This window comes from Myotis nattereri, assembly GCF_964212035.1.
Source record: "Myotis nattereri genome assembly, chromosome: 3".
NCBI lineage: Eukaryota > Metazoa > Chordata > Mammalia > Chiroptera > Vespertilionidae > Myotis > Myotis nattereri.
The window spans coordinates 169,932,067-169,950,721 of NC_138077.1; the positions used below are offsets into that span (position 1 = coordinate 169,932,067).

The 18,655-nt window shown below is 44.4% G+C and overlaps 1 protein-coding gene across 2 annotated transcripts in view; it reads right to left on the reverse strand.

The window, feature by feature from the left end:
• The window catches only part of AK4 (adenylate kinase 4), a 59,669-nt gene extending 41,202 nt beyond the window's left edge, over positions 1 to 18,467 (reverse strand). The window contains exons 1-2 of one of the 2 annotated variants that reach the window (XM_081087341.1): positions 18,285 to 18,467; positions 17,449 to 17,721 (exon numbers count right to left, since the gene is read on the reverse strand). In XM_081087341.1, the coding sequence (XP_080943467.1) occupies positions 17,449 to 17,593 (145 nt within the window). In that variant the 5' untranslated portion in view covers positions 17,594 to 17,721; positions 18,285 to 18,467. Of the gene's footprint in view, positions 1 to 17,448; positions 17,722 to 18,049 lie in introns of both variants that reach the window. The other variant, XM_081087342.1, reaches the window with a different exon arrangement.
• Between the last annotated feature and the right edge of the window lie 188 nt (positions 18,468 to 18,655).

The following is an 18,655-nucleotide window of genomic DNA, read 5'->3' on the forward strand; positions in this document are numbered from 1 at the left end:
ACATCCCCCACCTGGTGAAAGAAATGGACTTACAGGTCCAAGAAGCGCGGAGAACCCCAAACAAAAGGAATCCAAAGAGGACCACACCAAGACACATCATCATTAAAATGCCAAGAGCAAAAGATAAAGAGAGAATCTTAAAAACAGCAAGAGAAAGAAACTCAGTTACCTACAAGGGAATACCCATACGACTGTCAGCTGATTTCTCAACAGAAACTTTGCAGGCCAGAAGGGAGTGGCAAGAAATATTCAAAGTGATGAATACCAAGAACCTACAACCAAGATTACTTTATCCAGCAAAGCTATCATTCAGAATTGAAGGTCAGATAAAGAGCTTCACAGATAAGGAAAAGCTAAAGGAGTTCATCACCACCAAACCAGGATTATACAAAATGCTGAAAGGTATCCTTTAAGAAGAGGAAGAGGAAGAAAAAGGTAAAGATACAAATTATGAACAACAAATATGCATCTATCAACAAGTGAATCTAAGAATCAAGTGAATAAATAATCTGATGAACAGAATGAACTGTTGATTATAATAGAATCAGGGACATAGAAAGGGAATGGACTGACTATTCTTGGGGGGGGAAGGGGTGTGGGAGATGCGGGAAGAGACTGGACAAAAATCGTGCACCTGTGGATGAGGACAGTGGGTGGGGAGTGAGGGCGGAGGGTGGGGCGGGAACTGGGAGGAGGGGAGTTATGGGGCGGGGGGGGGGAAGAGGAACAAATGTAATAATCTGCACAATAAAGATTTAATTAAAAAAAATAAAATAAAATAAAAGTCAATAAAAAGATTTTGGGGGAAAATAATCAAACTCATGCAGTTGAGTCAGCTCGCCACAGCAAGGCAGTAATGTCTGGCAGTAGCCAACAAAATAAAGTTGTGTTTTAAACTCATTCTAGTTCTCAAGTACATTCTTTGCAATCTAAAAAAAAGAAAAGGACAGCCCTGGCTGGTTTGGCTCAGTAGATAGAGCATCAGCCTGTGGACTGAAGGGTCCCAGGTTGGATTCTGGTCAAGGGCACATGCCCGGGTTGCGGACTCAATCCCTAGTAGGAGGTGTGCGGGAGGCAACCGATCAATGATTCTCTCGCATCGTTGATGTTTCTAGCTCTTCTCCCTCTCCCTTCCTCTCTGAAATTAATAAAAATATATTTTTTAAAAATTAAACAAAAAATAAAAATAAAGGAGAAAATTCAGATAAATTTAAATCAAAGCCAATGATAGCAGCTATAATGATTATTAGTTCATTCACCTCCACCTACTTTATACAAAGCATCAACAACATCCAGTTCACATAAGAGCAACTATTTCTACTACTTTGTGCAGAAAGTATCATTGAATAAATCTGTGTCAAAAAGGAAAAAAAAGATCAAAGAGAGAATTGGTGGGAAGGAGGGAAGGAGGGAAGGAGGGAAGGAGGAAGAGACACCACGGCAATGGGGATGATGCCCCAACAGATAACAGCTGCCTTGTCTTGTGTAACACTTGGTCTGCCAAGAATAAAGCTTTAAAAAATTGTTTCTGCAACATTTTTCCTGCCTTTCAAGGGCCACTAATTATAAAACAGATTTCTAAGACATGTTTATAATCAGGTCTACATAACTGAAAGCAAATTGGAATAGATGCAGATTTACAGAAAGATTCTATCATCATAATTTAACTTCTAGAAACACCACTTCCCACCAACCTCCCCCAGCCCTAGTGGGTGGATTTCTGGCTCCTATCACTTAGAGCATCTCAAACAGACTAACAGTAGTTCCAGCTATGGCTCAGCCACCATCTGTGGCTGTCTTTCACAACCCTGGCCATCAAGGACAAGCAATATTTCAGTGCTGTTTGGCTTGGCTAGGTTCCTCCAGACATAAGCTAAGTGTTCCCATTTTTTATTCTCTGGGATTTGAGCTCCAGCAGAGTTTGAAACCTGACATTCAGAACCTAAAACTGACCTTGATTATAAGATTTTGACTGGCACTGAGACAACTAATAGAAATATCTATGTTGGGAGAAAATTAATCCTTCCACTAGGCTCTTAGAATTCATTTCCTCTACAGACTATCATAGCAATTAACGTAAAACAAAATCTGCCACCCCAAAATATACCTTTTGAGATATTGATCATTGTAAGCTGGTTATTTTCAAGAAACGAACTCAGGAAAAACCATTGACCTTCCCCCTGTCTAGAAGGAATTTAGACAGAGGACCTGCTCCAAGAAGGAACTATTATCAGAGATAACTATAGTTTAACACGAACAAAGTGTGATAGGGAGGAATCTAACAAGTCCTCCCAGTTCCCATGGTCAAGATGATCCAGCAAATACTTATTTACCAAATATATGCTTTTCAATCTCCATGTGAATTGCCTTCCGGCCCTTTGAAATCCCAAATCACAACTCCTTCCCCACTCTCCTTTGCTCACAGTGGCATATAAGCCTTTAACTGCCCCATCTGTTCTTGGGTCTCATATTCTTAGGGAACCCCCCATATGTACATATGCAATAAATCTGGTCTTTCTCTTGTTAATCTGTCTCATGTTAGTCTGATTTAGTCCAGCCAGAAGAACACAGAAGGGCAGCTGGAAACCCACTACCAACAACAAACACCAACACACTGGCCTGCTAGTTGGGTGAGATGAGTGAGGCACTCAACTTGGGGGGCGGGAACTGAAGGGGGGGGAACACATCCAGTAATCAAGACAAATAACATTTTGTTGCAATATTTTAAAATATCAAAATACAAAATAACCACGATGAAAGGCTATGAAAATTTTTAAATAAAGACAGGATCCAACCCTGCACTTGTACAAATCACTGACTATATCCTAATCTCAGTTCTACTGAATCTAGTATTTACTTAAAATATTGATATTAAAAATTGAGATACATGTCCACAATAGAATACTACTTGGCCATAAAAGGGAAGGAAATCTCACCCTCTGTGACACCATGGATGGACCTGGATAATATTACGCTAAGTGAAATAAGCCAGTCAGAGGAAGATAAAGTACCATATGACTTCTCTTATATGTGGAATCTAATACTCAAAATAAAACAGAAACAGATTCAGGTACAGAGAACAGACTGAAAGCTGTTGGGGCGGGGGGGTGGGGGCTGGATGAAAAAGATAAAGAGATTTAGCAAAAATAAAACAAAAGGGGTTGTTGGAGATAGAAGAGGGTAAGAGGGGAATAAATGGTTATGGAAGGAGACTTGACTTGGGCTGGGGAACACACAATACAATATACAGATCATGTATTATAGAATTGTACACTTGAAACCTATGTAATTTTATTAACCAATGTCTCCCAAATAAAGTCAATAAAAATTAAATTTAAATTTAAAAACAATAAATAAAAAATAAGTAAAATACTGGTATTTTCATTTTATTGCATTAGACTATTACTTATTGAATTTTGGTACCCCTTTAAATTTTTCACTCAAGAAGACTGCCCACGCCCTGCCTCAGCTCTGCCACCACATATTAACTTAATACTCAGAGGAAACCCTATGAGGTAGCTCTACAGTTACTCTCATTTGTGAATAAACAAAAGCAGCCACTTTGCCTAAGATCACAGAGCTAGGGTAGCCAAGTCAGATTCCAAACTCAGCTATGTGGCTCAGAGCCCATGCTCTAAAGACACCATACTACCTCTCAGAGCTTTGCATCACTAAGGCATTCAACATAAATCTATATAGGCCTTAATTTTAAGAAATATGTGGAAAACAATCCAAATAAACTATAATTAATGACAATTTGGGCAAATTTAGTCTTGACGTATTCATCTCTAATCAATGTACTGTGATGTTTACACTGTGTTAATTCCACCAAACTCCTGGAATTTTTCTAATTTAATCTTTAAATCTTTAGCCACCTTAACTCTTGGAATGAGCCAAGGAGAGAGGGGATGTCTGGACCCTCACTTAAAAGGCCAAGATTACACAGCCCAGCCGTTGTGTCTCAGTGGTTGAGCATCAACCTATGTACAAGGAGGTTAATAGGTTTGAATCCTGGTCAGGGCACATGCCCAGGTTGTGGGCTTGATCTCCTGTAGGGGGTGTGCAGGAGGCAGCCCATCAATGATTCTTTCTCATCATTGATGTTTCCCTCTCTCTCATTCCCTCTCCCTTCCTCTCTGAAATCAATAAAAATATTTTTTTTAAATAAATAAAGTGATAGTTTAAAAAAAGAGAAAGGACAGATTTGAGTGGCCTTAAGTAGCTGGTGCCAGTAATTAGGTTCTGAGATGAACCTGGTACATACCCTCAAATACTGTCAGTGTTAGGAGGCTAATTGAACTACAGTGTACATTGCAGGACAATGTTCACAAATACTCCCAAATAATGTGTTATTTACAAAGAGGGTAGAATTTAGAAATAAATCCACTTCAGCTACAATAGTCTCACCACATTTAGGCAGATGTTAGTGGACATTGCCATCAAAAAGGGTCAGTGAAACAGGCTGAAAAAGAATCTGGAAATGATATCATGGGAAGAATGGTTGAGGGAACTAGGACTATTTTGCTTGTGGGAGGGAGGATGCGGGGCGGGGGAAGAACTTAAAAGTCAGGCAAGTGGTGCCTAGCAACTATTTTCAATTTTCTAAAGAATTAATGGATTTAATTTATGTGGCTCCAAGAGACTTAAGTTGGACAAGTAGATGACAGTTTATGGGTAGCAGTTTGAAGAAGTTGGCTTTCATCTCAGTATAAGGCGAAAAATCTCCCAACAATTAGACCTGTCCAGCAATGAAAGAACCTGATCCCGAGGAGGCAAGTTGGCTGTCAGCTGCTATAGAAAGGGCCCAAAGGATCCAGCACAGAATGGCCACTTGGACAGAAGGACTTAAAATCCCTTCCAACTCTAAGACATTAAGCAATGGAACAAATAATTAAACTTAACACATTCATTGTTATGCATAGTGTTTAGTTCCTAAAAACCCTAGAAAACTGAAACAAAGCCATGAGCTTACTGGAAAGGAGGTCTTACACTTTTATTTTATTCCAAACTGAGATTCTTGATTTTTTTTAAATTACTAAGCCACTGAAGTAATGAGAGTTAAAAATCTTCTACCATCTCCTCCCTCGGTGCTCCAGACACCTGCTTCCTCTTCTCTCCACTGATGGAAAGCTCACTCCTACATCAGGCTCTTTCCACATGCTGTTCCCTCCGTCCCCAAATCTTCACACATCTGGCCCCTACCCTCATTCGGTGTGCAGCTTCAACATCACCTCAGGGAGACCTTCTCCAACTCCACAGTCTAAAGGGGTCTTCCCCAGTCACTATCCGGCATTGCACTGTTGTGTTTTCTTCGTAGTGCTTACACAAGATATAAGGTATAAGACATAAGGAATTCAAGGTTATCTTGATTATTTTTCCCTTGTATATAGCACATCTTCCCTCCTGCCAAAAACATTTGTTGAACTGAACTGACACTAATGGATTTACTATTCAGATGGCAACAGACTATAACTAAAGTTATGAAACAGATCATCTTACAGGGAGGTGATAATGAATACCATATTATAAGTGCAGATTAGCAATAAAAGAAATGTCAGAGAATAAAATGACATGTAGCTGCAACAGCTGTGGAAAAAGCTTCACGGAGGCGATGAACGGAAGATAGACTTTGAGAGATTAGTAAGTGTGAAAGGCATTACTGGAGAAAGGTACATCTGAACAATGCCCTCCCCTTCTGGTCCATGATGTTAACATTTCGCCCCCACACATATACTCTGCCATGCCTCATGAGAACATAATACAGAACCTAGAACCCTAGATTGTAAGTGTCTTATGGGTAGAAACCATGTTTTATTTTTCAGTGGCTCCCTATACCTAATGTGGGCACAGAAAGGTCTATCACCTGACTAACGAAATATCAAATTCAGGTATTATTCCAGAACTCTTACCATTATGATAAAAAGCAACTTCTACCTCCCCACAATAACATATGGTTTCTGTGTTAGACCTCTTAGTCCTTTTTGGAGGAGGGAGAAGGAAGTCAATGTTTCCTTTTTTTAGATGTTTAATGTTTTAGGGACACAAACCATGGACCTCTAGCCTACCCTTAAAGAACCAGCTGAATCTCTGTGCACCTGCGGATAACTAAGCTGCAGTAATTCCTTGCTGTCCACGGTCCCCATGTGGCATTTATGAGACATGAATGGACATTTCACTAGTTACTGGAGTGCCTGAATGGCAGCATGGGAAGTTTTATCCCTAGCTACGGAGTCCCAAGTTGGAATGCAAGCTTCTCCACCAACTGGCTGTTGGACCTACGGCAAGTAACTCAACCTCTGAGGCCATTTCTTTATTTTCAAAGTGATCTAGTAACAACAGCTCTGTAGATTTGTGTGTGGACTAAAAGATAATATGCACACAACAGCCAGTACCGGGCCTAGCACAGGCTTGACTCAATGCAAATGTTAGTTATAATGACCAAGTCACAAGAATTCAAAAAGTGCCAGCATCACCGGTTGCTGATCAAGAAGAAAGTGCTGAAGAACAGAAAAACGGTTGATTTCTAGATTCTTGGCAATTTGATGAGCAGGGGTAACTGCATTATTTCAATACTGTCACTCTCACTGTCTAGGTAAGGGCTGCTTGACCTGTCATTTAACCAGTATAAGAATTCTTGAAATTTAGAAGTGAGGCTGTTAAAATATAAAATCAGCATCTACTTGGACTTTGTGAAGCTCTATAAATGAGACCTTCTGTCCCATAAAGGCCAACCTGGGAACCAAACTGCAAGTGTTGGAAAAAGGCACAGAGTAATCCAAAGCCTCTACTACAGAGATTCTCAACCTTGGCTGCACATTAGAATCACCTGGGAATCTTTTTAAAATCCTGATTTCTGGGCCTCATCCTCCAGAAATTCTGTTTCTTTGTTATGGGGTGGGGCCACAACATTAGTAACAAAGAAACAGAATTTCCGGGGATGAAGCCCAGAAATCAGGATTTTAAAAAGATTCCCAGGTGATTCTAATGTGCACCCAAGGTTGAGAACCACTGCTCTACTACCTCCTCACTCGTTGAAAAACCAATGTAGTCTGCTGAAAGACAATAATACATGGTTGTCATATCTGACTCGCTGTGAAAGCATACTGTCTAAAACTGTATGAGACAAACATAATTTCCAAGTCCTTAAATCTCACAACATGGACCGCACAGAGTGCTGAAGAGTAGATGGTATATTGTAATGCCCTTGAACAATATACTTGGTAGATTTGAAAGGAAACCGGCAATTTAATATGTCATGTATAATGGGTGGATTTATAGCTAATAGCCTAGTACTCGATTTACTAGTTTCATGATCAACTGCCACCACTTGAGTTCCAGAAAGTTTGAAGCAGAAATGTGAAAGTTTCATAAACTACGGTGGCACAGTGTTTGTGTGAACCTTAAAGACGAAGCACAAACAATGAAAGCTGGAGGTGATATGGAGCAGATACAACCCTTTCCTTGGACACCACTCTAGCTCACCTGCAGTCACTTCACACAGCATCCCAAAGGTAAGATTTTTCGATCAAGCCAAAAGTCACTGTCCTATTAAAAACCCCTTCAATAGCTTTCCAGTGCCATGAAATAAAATCCAATCTTTTCCAGGACCCTTGCGGCTCATATTTGTTCATCGCTCTCACCTGACCTCTTTCCACATTCCTGCTGCTCGTAAGGATCCAAAAATACTGCCTTCTTTCTGCTCCTCAAACAAGCTGTGCTTGTTTTCACCTCAGGCCCTTGGCCCTTGCTTCTCCCGCCAACACTTGTGATCCTAGATCAGTGATGGCGAACCTATGACACGCGTGTCAGAGGTGACACGCGAACTCATTTTTTTTGGTTGTTTTTTCTTTGTTAAATGGCATTTAAATATATAAAATAAATATCAAAAATATACGTCTTTGTTTTACTATGGTTGCAAATATCAAAAAATTTCTATATGTGACATGGCACCAGAGTTAAGTTAGGGTTTTTCAAAATGCTGACACGCTGAGCTCAAAAGGTTTGCCATCACTGTCCTAGATCATTGCATGTTCATTCCTATGGCTATTCATCTCTCAGAGAGAACTTTCCTAATCACACCACCTAGGATATAGCCACCTTAACCCTCATTACTAACTCCTCACCATTTCATTTCCTTCATAACATATTCTTCTATCTAATACTATCCTGTTTTATCCATATGGACTCATCTGTCCTCTCAACCTCCTCATCCTCTCACCTCTCTGGGGACTTGCATTTCTAAAAACAAATAGATATGAGTACGGAGTCAAAAAATATCTGCTGAATAAATGGAATAACAGAAATTAAAAATGCTTTTGAAGAGCCCTGGCCAGGTGGCTCAATTGGTTGGAATATCATCCTGTACACTAAAAGGTTGCAGGGTGATTCCTGGTCAGGGCACATACCTAGTTGCAGGTTTGATCCTCCGACAGAATGTGTATGGGAAGCAACTGATCAATGTTTCTCTCTCACCTCTCTCTCTCTCTCTCTCTCTCTCTCTCTCTCTCTTTCTCTCTCTCTCTCTCTCCTTGCCTTCCTCCCTTCCTCTCTCCCTCTAAAGTCAATAAAAACATATCCTCAGGTGAGGATTTTTAAAAATGCTTGAAGAAGCTTTAAAAACACAGAAAAGCCCTGGCCAGTGTGGCTCAGTTGGTTGAGCATCATTCCATGCACCAAGAGGTCACCAGATCGATTCCCAGTCAGGGTACATGCCTGGGTTGCAGGCTTGATCCCCAGGGAGGGAGGGGCGGGGTGCAGGAAGCAACCAATCAATGTTTCTCATTGATGTTTCTCTCTCCCTCTCCCTTACTCTTAAAAAAATTCATTAAAATTAAAAAAAAAAAAAAAACAGAAAAAAAAATTACCACCATACATACATCTATCTAAGTGGGAGGGCAAAAGTTATCAATTAATATAACCCCAAGTTAGTTTGTTGGGGGTAGTGGGACAAAGACACAGGAAAGAAAAAAATAAAATAACAAATTTCAGGTGTCAGGGTAGTATTATGGGTAATTTTTATTGTCTCTTCAATTATTTCCATTTTCACATTTACTAATTCTTCTAAAAGGCATGATCAAAAAAAGCTACTTTAAAAAAATGACAGCACTGAAAGAATGCTCAGATTCAGCAGCTCCTGTGGCTGAGACCTACTGTCATGGAATGTGGAGAGCGGCTACAGTGTTTGGACAGGTTCAAGCCTAGGACTAATGAGAGGGCACGGTCCTCTCGTGGCCACGTGCAAGTCCCAGCGTGGAGGACAGAGCCTTCCCAGCACAATTATAGACAACAGCTATAGTTGTAAGCTTGAACCTATGGTCCGAACACGTGGCCCCATGTGTCTGAGTGATGTGGGCTTGATAGAGTTCAGGTGCATGTAATTGAGTAGGATCGAAACCCACGAGAATGTTGTAAACATCTTGACCACGCCCTTACTTGGCCTCGTGGAATCTGGCTAGAAAATAAAGACAAGGCTTGTGGTCCATGGGCTATCTCTCTCCATCAGAGAGGGCAGTGTCCCGCCGAGATCCAGCTTTCTTCTCTTGTCTGTCTTTTCTCAATCCTTCACCGCCCCCACTCGGGCTCACTGAACCTGGCTAAGCTGGCACGGCACATAAGGCGCCCAATGTGGGGCTGAGTATGCCATGGTCGTGCCAGCCTGCCACAATGGAACACTTGGTTCCAGTCACAGATAGCTCTCTACAATATATAAAAACCCTCAAAGGAACCAGAAGGTAAGGGGGGTGTGGAGTGGACCTGCAGACTGAGGAGATGCTTCAAAATTGGTCAGGCTCCTTGCCCTGGGTTACATCCCCGCTCTCACCAACCTGAGAAAAAATGGAATATAACACATTCTATAAATCCTGTAATAAGCCAAGAACCCTGTAGGATCTACACAAAGGCTAACTATATAATATTTTAGGTATATTGTTAAAATCTGTCTCTCAAGTCTCTCTAACACAGCTTCTCTATCATCCAATATCTCTGTTTAATGTAAGTTTTCACTTACACGGAAAGATACACTTATATTTAATGAGTACCCCTCAAAAATGCCCCCAAACCCTGAACCCTCTGAACTAGGTCATCTTTTCAGAGAAGAGAGACTCAGACCACAGTCTAATTTGAAATGCTAGTCCCATCTGCAAACCCCAGCAAGAGCTGCAGTTAGTAATTAAGAGCAGAAACAGGCTTGTCCTTGAGCATCTTTTCTCTCAGTCAAGTCCAGGATGCTTTCAAATAAAAATCTGCTAACTTTCCTGAACTTAAGGTAGACCCAATCCAGAATAATGTGATTTTCAAAACACCACTATTTGTCCAAACCTTAACACAGGATTCTCACATCTTCAGAGGAAGGTTTCAGTCACCCAGCACTCAACAAAGGAAGCTCTCACTACACATAAAAAGTGTGAATGGGCGTGCACGCGCGCGCGCACACACACACACACACACACACACACACAGTGATGACTGAGGGCCCAGCCCCTGTCGATCTAAGAGAACTCTCTCTTCTATTTACCTACACAGTGAGCCAAAAATTTGGGGTGAGTCTTCAAATAAGGTACTTGATAAGTCTGAGCCTGCATGGCTCCAGGCAGACAAGGCAAAGCTAATGTGTGAGAGCTAACAAGGCTAATCTCAAATCTACAGTGAAGGGAAGCAGAGTCTGTCACACCAAAATATGCCTCTTTGGGATATTATTTTAGGCTGGTTAATTTTAAGAACAGCAGACATGAGCCCGGCCAGCAGGTGTGCTCAGTGGTTGAGTGTCAACCTATGAATTAGGAGGTCACAGTTTGGTTACCGGTCAAGGCACTTGCCCGGGTTGCAGGTTCAATCCCCAGTTTGGAGCCTGCAGGAGGCAGCCGATCAATTATTCTCTCTCATCATTGGTGTTTCTATCTAACTCTCTCTCTCCCTTCCTCTCTGAAATCAATAAAAAATATATATATTTTTTAAGTTTTCCAGAACACATGATGACGTCAGAGACATTTCAACCTGCAGCAGAAGCTTTGAGCCTGACATCTTGAAATCTTCGATGGCTGTCCCCTTGGCTCGGAAACTGATTTACAATTTGCTCCAATTATTAACCGTTGTTCTTTTGTTTTCTAGAGATGCCTCTTATTAATTACCTGATTGTTTGCTCAATATAGACCTAATGTCAGGAGCTCACCTGCCAGACCACATTTTGAAATGAGAGACAACTGCTTAACTGACCTGACCTAGTCTCACGATTAAGGCACCTTTAATAAGATATGGAACAATCTACCAGCATTGCTCCTGGAATGTGAAACTTCTTATTTGAAGTTTCAAAGATGGGAATGGAGAGGAACAGCACTTGCCACTCCAAAATCTGCCTCTTTGGGATAGTGATTATTTAAACGGGTTAATTTTAAGAAACAGCAGCAGACAGGGGAGAAGCTCTGAGAACTAAGTAGAAGTTACCCTTTGTAAAGAACACTTACATTTACAGGGGGGCCTTGACTTACGAGTGTCCCGACTAACGAGTTTTTCGAGATACGGGCCATCTCTCGGCCGATTTTTGCTTTGAGTTGCGAGCTAAAATTTGGGTTATGAGCCAGCTTCAGCTACCCCACCGCTAGTTGGTGCAGTGAACGTCACAGTGAATGCCACAACATCAGCCCAGCATCACATGTCTCACTCATTCACAATTGATTTGACATACGAGTAATTTGAGTTACGAGCTCCGTCACAGAACAAATTAAACTCGTAAGTCAAGGCCCCACTGTATAAAGGAAATCTCCATTTGTGAGGGTACTTCCCTCACTTTACCAGGCAGGCCTGCCTTCACTGTCAACGCATAACAATATTATACTTGTTTATTGTGCTTTTCCTGGTGACCTCTCATAACTGACTCTCCATCTCCAACATCCTTTGTCCTTAGCTGAAGATGGTATTTAAGGTGATAGCTTCTGCCATTTTGGCAAATTACTGTTTTCTTGGGTCTTCCCTATATATACAGATGTAAAGATACATGTTATTAAACATTTGTTTCTCTCCTGCTAATCTGCCTCATGTCAATTTGATTAGACCAGCCAGAAGAACCATGAAGGTATTAAAGAGAAAAACCACAAGCCCCCAAAATGGCCTCACTGGTGCTAAAAACCCATGATACCAAACCTAGATTTAATACCTGGTCTAATTACATTTTTAACCTCACCGGAAACAATCCTAATCAACCAATCTAGACTTTTCTGGTCAACACCAATGAGGTAATCTGTTACTTGGGCACTCTATATCCCCCAGAGAAAGAAGCATCTCAGTTATAAAAAGTCATGGAGATATAAAGTACAGCATAGGCAATATAGTCAATAACCTTATAATAACTGTGTATGGTGTTAGATGGGTACTAGACTTATGGGGGTGGTCAATTCATAAGGTATATGAATGTCTAATCACTATGTTGTACACCTGAAACTAATATAATTTTGCATGTCAACTGTAATTGGAAGATAAATTAAATTATTCATTTAAATAAAGACATATATATATATATATATATATATATATATATATATGCCTAATATGCAAAGTGTCCCCTCGGAAGTTGGACAGACTGGGAGTTCAATTGCTCACTATGATGTACGCTGATATCAGGAGGTGGAACAAAGGAAGGCCTTGGCCAGCAGCTGGCAGTTGCTAGGAACCCTACACATGCACAAATTTCGTGCACTGGGCCTCTAGTATAGGAATTTTTTTAAAATGTGCATGATGAAAAACCTTTTCATGCTCCCCACCCCCAACCCCTTCCAAAGAAAAGATAATCTGGTTTCTTTTGTTAATGGCTCCCTTAGCCAACCCTTCTGAATGCCCTTCTCATTGCTAGATGGGAAGTTGCCCCTTCATGAACACTTAATAATGCCAATTCCATGTTCTAACAAAGGGTAGAAGAAAATTTTTCCTCCCTCAAAATAGTAAGTACAAACTTTTACCAAAAATCAGAGCTAATTAAACAGAATGGATTTGATAGCTGGAGGCTGTTTGACTCCTTCTGGGGAAGGTGTCCATAGAATTCCTGACCCATTGTTGAACTCCTTTCATGTTTGTTTGTTTGCCAAATCCCTCTACCAGGAGGAACTGAGACATGGTGAAAGTAGAAGGGACAGGGGCACAAGATCATCTCAATATTGCTATAGCCCCCAGCACCTGGTGCTATAGAATAGTAAGAAGCTAGTAAAATTCCAGGACAAGTGGAATAGGAAAACTAAGAAATATAGTTAAAGAGCAGTTTGCAGCCACCTAATAATTCCTATCTTCAGTAAACCAAGGATACTTAAGGGACCTAGCTGGTTTGGCTGAATGGATAGAGCTTCAGCCTGTGAACTTAAAGGTCCTGGGTTTGATTCTGGTCAGGGGCACATGTCCAGATTGCAGGCTTGATCCCCAGAAGGGGGCGTGGAGGAGGTAGCTGATCAAAGATTCTCTCTCATCATTGATGTTTCTATCTCTCTCTCCCTCTCCCTTCCTCTCTGAAATCAATAAAAATATTTTTTACAAAAAAAGAGTAAATGGTTTGCACTTCTCCCCAACCAGAGGGTAAATAGCTTAAATCACTCTACTCAGGGAGGGAGGGAGGGAGGGAGGGAGAGAGAGAGAGAGAGAGACAACAGAAATCCAATTAAGTGCCATTTGCCAACCACACCTAAGGGCAGACAAATTAAGAGACTAGCCCAGCCAGTGTGGCTTAATGGTTGAACATCTACCCATGAAACAAGAGGTCACAGTTCAATTCCTGGTCAGGGCATGTGCTGGGGGCTTCGGGCTCAATCCCCAGTATGGGGTGTGCAGGAGGCAGCTAATTAGTGATTCTTCCTCATTACTAATGTTCTTATCTCTCTCCCTCTCCCTTCCTCTCTGAAATCTTTAAAATATATATATTTTAAAAAGACAATCTCATTTTCATTTTGGTACATCTGCAAATGAATATTCTATTAACCTGCCCTAAGACTTCCCCTAAATTCCCGGCTTTTAAAACCCCTGAAAATGAAAACATATCCCCTAATTGGCAGCTCTTCCTGGGCTAACCCCCTGAACCTTGTCCCCAAGGCCCCCTATTCTCTGACTTCCCAGTGAGCTAAGGCAGCCCAACCTAGGCTCTCCTGTTGCTTCTCCTATGCTCTTCTTGTTTCATTCTCCTAAGTATGTTTTTGCTGTGGTCAATAAATTCTTGCTTACTTTTCTACACTTTGTCTCTTGATTGAAATCTTTCCTTCAAGAAGACAAGAACGGAGGTCTCCTTATTAGGGACAGAAATAGAATATTGGGGACTAGCTACAGACATAAGAAATCTTAATCATGCTGTTAACCTTCATTGTTCTGATTAAGGAAGGCACATTCTAACCTGGGGCTGTATGCCCCTGGGACCTGGGAGTCAACCTTGGAATGAAGTCCATTCTCCTATTATCATAGATTAACAACCTAGTAGTCCAATCAAGGCCCACCCCAGCCCACATTGCCTGCAATACCCATTTTGCATAACCATTCTTATTTCTTTTGCCTACTTCACCATGGAGGGGTGCAGAGTAGATTTTTGGAGATGACCTGCTGCTCTCCCATACTGCCAGCATTACTGGAATAAATGCTCATTTGTGATTCAACTCTGTCTCGGCTTAATTGGCTCAAGTAGTGACAGGCAGCCGGACCCATTGGTCGTCCCATTTCATCCTTATCTTCTCCTCTCCCCGGGTAACATTAGAACACTGCTTGACACATAGCAGGTACTCAGTAAGTACCTATAGGATGAGTCACTGACATAGGTTGCACTTTGTTATAACTGTATGTGGCCTTAGCAATAGAACCAAGCCATGTGCAGAAAAGAGACCAAGTCTGCCAAGGTAGGTGGAGGAAGGAAGATTTCCCAGAAGCAAAGAGCAGCTCTTCCCTGAAGGAGCAGCTTTTCACCAGGCAGAGGCTGCCAGAAAGCCATGTGGACAGGGGTATGCCCTAATGGAAGCTGCAGCAGATGGCCGAGCTACTTTCCAATTCAAATTCCTCCCAAGGTTTTATTTCCTGGGGTTTTGTTGTTTCATCATCTCCTTCAAACATTCAGCTATAAAGGGGGTACATACTCAGGGGTTGTTGTGCTTCTCTACCAGGGAATTAGCTGAAAGAAAACAGCAGGTAACAAAAAATAAATACTGTGGAATGTTTTATTTACTGGGCAGTAAGACTCTTAGACTTTCTGAGAAATATAATCCGAAAACAGTCTCCAAGTCCACTAGAAATAAGCCACTTTAAAAACAAATTGCTATCCTTTATTTTTCTTCTCTAAACGGGTTCATGCAAAAATACTTGATTCCCAAAAGAAAAAAAAGAAAAAGATAATCTAAACATTTCATAGTCACTTCTTCTTACTCCAAGGAGAAATCTGGGAGGGAGGAAGAGGAGATGGAAATATTTGAAAGAGAATAAAAACTGAAATTCAAAATGCAGAACAAAGGAAAGTTAAATAAAAAAACTAATGAGAATAAGGGAAAAGAGCAAGTGGAAATTTTTCAAAACCTCTAAGAGCAGAAATACACCCCTTCCCGTCACATTCTCTTTAAAAATGGAAGAGCCCTGGCTGGTGTGTCTCAGTTGGCTGAGCACTATCCCATGCACCAACAGATCACCGGTTTGATTCCTGGTGTGGGGGGAGAGGGAGGCAGCCAACTGATGTCTCTCTCACCCTCTCCCTTCCTCCCTAGAAATCACTGATAACATTTTATAAATAAATAAATAAACAACAAACTAGGAAAGGGCCAATAAGCCAGCCCCAAGGAGGAAAGGTGTAAAGCCCTTCACGCCAGAAGGAAACAAGTCAGGTACAGAGAATGCTAAGAAATGGGCTCAATCCCACTCTAGCATTTCCTCCCCTCACTATGCCTCCATCTCCCTACCATGCACAAGGGACCGCATCACAAAACCCTTAGGTTGAGAGCCAGCCTTCCCTCTCACACTGCTCTCCCCCAAAACAGAAAGAACCACCCCAAACTCTGAAATAAAATGCATTAGAATGTGGTATTAAAATTAAAATAGACCTAATTTAAGTAACTAAACCTCCCAGAGAAAATTCCAGGTGTAACCAGTGCTCTTCCTTCTAAGAGATGGATGCGGGGGTGGGGGCGGGGGATGCGGGAGTGTTCTTGAAAATCAAAGTAAAAACTTGCTTTTACTACCAGCTTGACATAATAAACTCTGCCTTTGAGATACTTAATTCCTAACTTTTCAAATTAATATGTGCTTCTGTAATCAAGATCCCTGGATAATGCCCTGGCTGGTTTTGCTCAATGGGTAGAGCGTCCGCCTGCGGACTGAAGGGTCCCTGGTTGGATTCCAGTCAAGGGCACATGCCCCGTTTCGGGCTCATCCCCAGTAGGGGGCGTGCAGAAGGCAGCTGATCAGTGATTCTCTCTTGTCATTGATGTTTCTATCTCTCTCTCCCTTCCTCTCTGAAATCAATAAAAAAAATTTTTAAAAGATCCCTGGATAATAACCACTTTGGACACTGGAAACAGAAGCGATGGTCAAGAACCCCGTTTGCAATAACTTTTCATAAAGAAGTTGATAATTATAAGCATCTGCATCCCAGGAGGGTTATGTACCTCGCTCGCAGCACAACAGCTACCTCTCGCCTTTTAATGCCAGTTAATGAGCTGGTGTGAAGGTGGGGTGGAAGGAGGGGGAAGAGGGCTGTCCTGAAAGCCTGGGAGGTCAGGCGATCTTTATCCCCAAAATCATCACGCAAGCCAAGGGAGGCATTCTCAAAAAGCCAGCTCTGTGCAATCTGGATTCAATATGCAATTTATCAGATCTAGTCTTCTACTAGTCTTCTCACGGCCAGGCCCGGGCTTGGAGACGGGGAGTTCCTGGTGAGAATTTACCTTAGCAAATGGCCACGGAACAGACAGGCCTTTCAGAGCCACCCAGGGCTCTGCCCGGAGACCTGAGGCGACACCGAGGGGCTGGAACAGCGCGCGGCTCCGAGCACCGCGGCGCCACAGGTTCCCCAGCGCGCACCGGGCGGACTCCCACAGGTGGGCGGCGCTCGGCGGGGGGCAGGGGGGCAGGGCCAGAGGAGTGGGCTCCGGGATGGACGCGAGGCGCTGGGGAGTGGGGTTGGCTTTGCCTTAAGGAAACAGGGCCGGAGAGGAGCTTGGCGTTGTCAGCTCCGTGGTTACCGGCTTTTCCCCAAGGCAGGAGGAGCCCCGGCGGAGAGGAGCGCGCGCACCGCCCACCCTCCTCCCCGCGGGCGTCGGCCTTCTCCCCCGGCGCACAGCCGCGGGCCACCGGCTGCATGCGGCCCGGCACGTAGGAGGCTGCACGACCACACGCGGGAGGGGGAAGGGCGCCCCGGGCCCGAGGAGCCCCAGCCCCTCTCCGGCCGTTAGCCTCCCCGGCCTAAGCCTAACCCGCTTCGGCTCACCCCCGCCCCTCGCCCCCAACCTCCCTCACCGGTGTTGGCTTTGATGTTCTCGCGCAAGAAGTGGCCGCTGGAGAGATGCTGGAGGCCGAAGTTCTGGGCGATCCTCTGGCACACGGTGCCCTTGCCCGAGCCGGGCGGCCCGAGGATGACCGCGCGCAGGAGTTTGGAAGCCATCGCCTTCGCGTGGAGTCGGGCAGCCACGCGCGCTAGCCGGACAGCGGCCTCGGAGACGCACCGGGAACTTTTATTCTCCTGCGCCGGCTCCTGACACTCGCCGCTCGCGCGGGGACTTGGCGGCCGCCCTGCAGGGAAAGAGAGAGTTATAAGGCAGCCCCTCCCTTCAGCCCGCGGCGGGGCGGCTGGAAGGCGGAGTGAGGCGCCACGCTGCACCTCCCCGCCCTCCGCGCCCCAAGCCGGGAGCTGGGAGAAGTCCCCCGTCCCCGCCCCAGGCACGATCAGCCTTGGGGCTCAGAGGTGGGCCGGAGCAGTCCCACTTTGATCCCTCCATCTCGCTCCCCACACCGCATCCGAGTTAGGGGTCGGGCAGCCCGGCATCCTCCAGCCAGTCCCACACAGGAACCCGGGTCGGCGGTGACTCCAGGCGCACCCCTCCCCCGTCGCCCCTCGCACCGGGAGGCCTGGGCGCTGAGCCCCTGCGGGGTCCTCGCACGTGGGCAGCGTTTTATCCGCGCCTCGGCCCTTCCCTGCGGCTGTCACATCCCCGGGAGTCGCAGCGGCCGCTGCGCCCGCTGCCCGCACTGACAGCGCAGCGCCCGCCTCCGCCGCGGGTTGACGGATGCGCTCCCTGCCGCGAGGAGCCGGAGTCCGGCGCCTCTCCACCCAAAGCAGCCGCAAAAGCACACACCTCGGCCGGGACGCAGCGCTCCCACAGCTTGCAGCCCAGATCCCGCTGGGCGGTGCCGCCTCCGCCCGCCCCCACTCCGGTCCCTGCCGTCCGCGCGGGGCTCGCGCCTTACGTAAGCCGAGGAGCCCGGCTCCGCGCGAGACGCCGGCCCGCGTCCGTTCCCCTGCCCACCGCGCTGCCACCCCGCCTTCCGGGCCCACGTGCTCCCCAAGACCCAGTAGGGGCTGTAGGGGCGAAGGGAGGTGGGAAGACACAAGAGACAGAAGGCGCTTTCTTGTGGTCGCCTAGGCGCGCGACCTACTGTTCAGGGGAAATAACACAACTTGTTGAGCGCCGACTGTGCGTCAAGTTGGGCCAGGTGATTTCCTTAG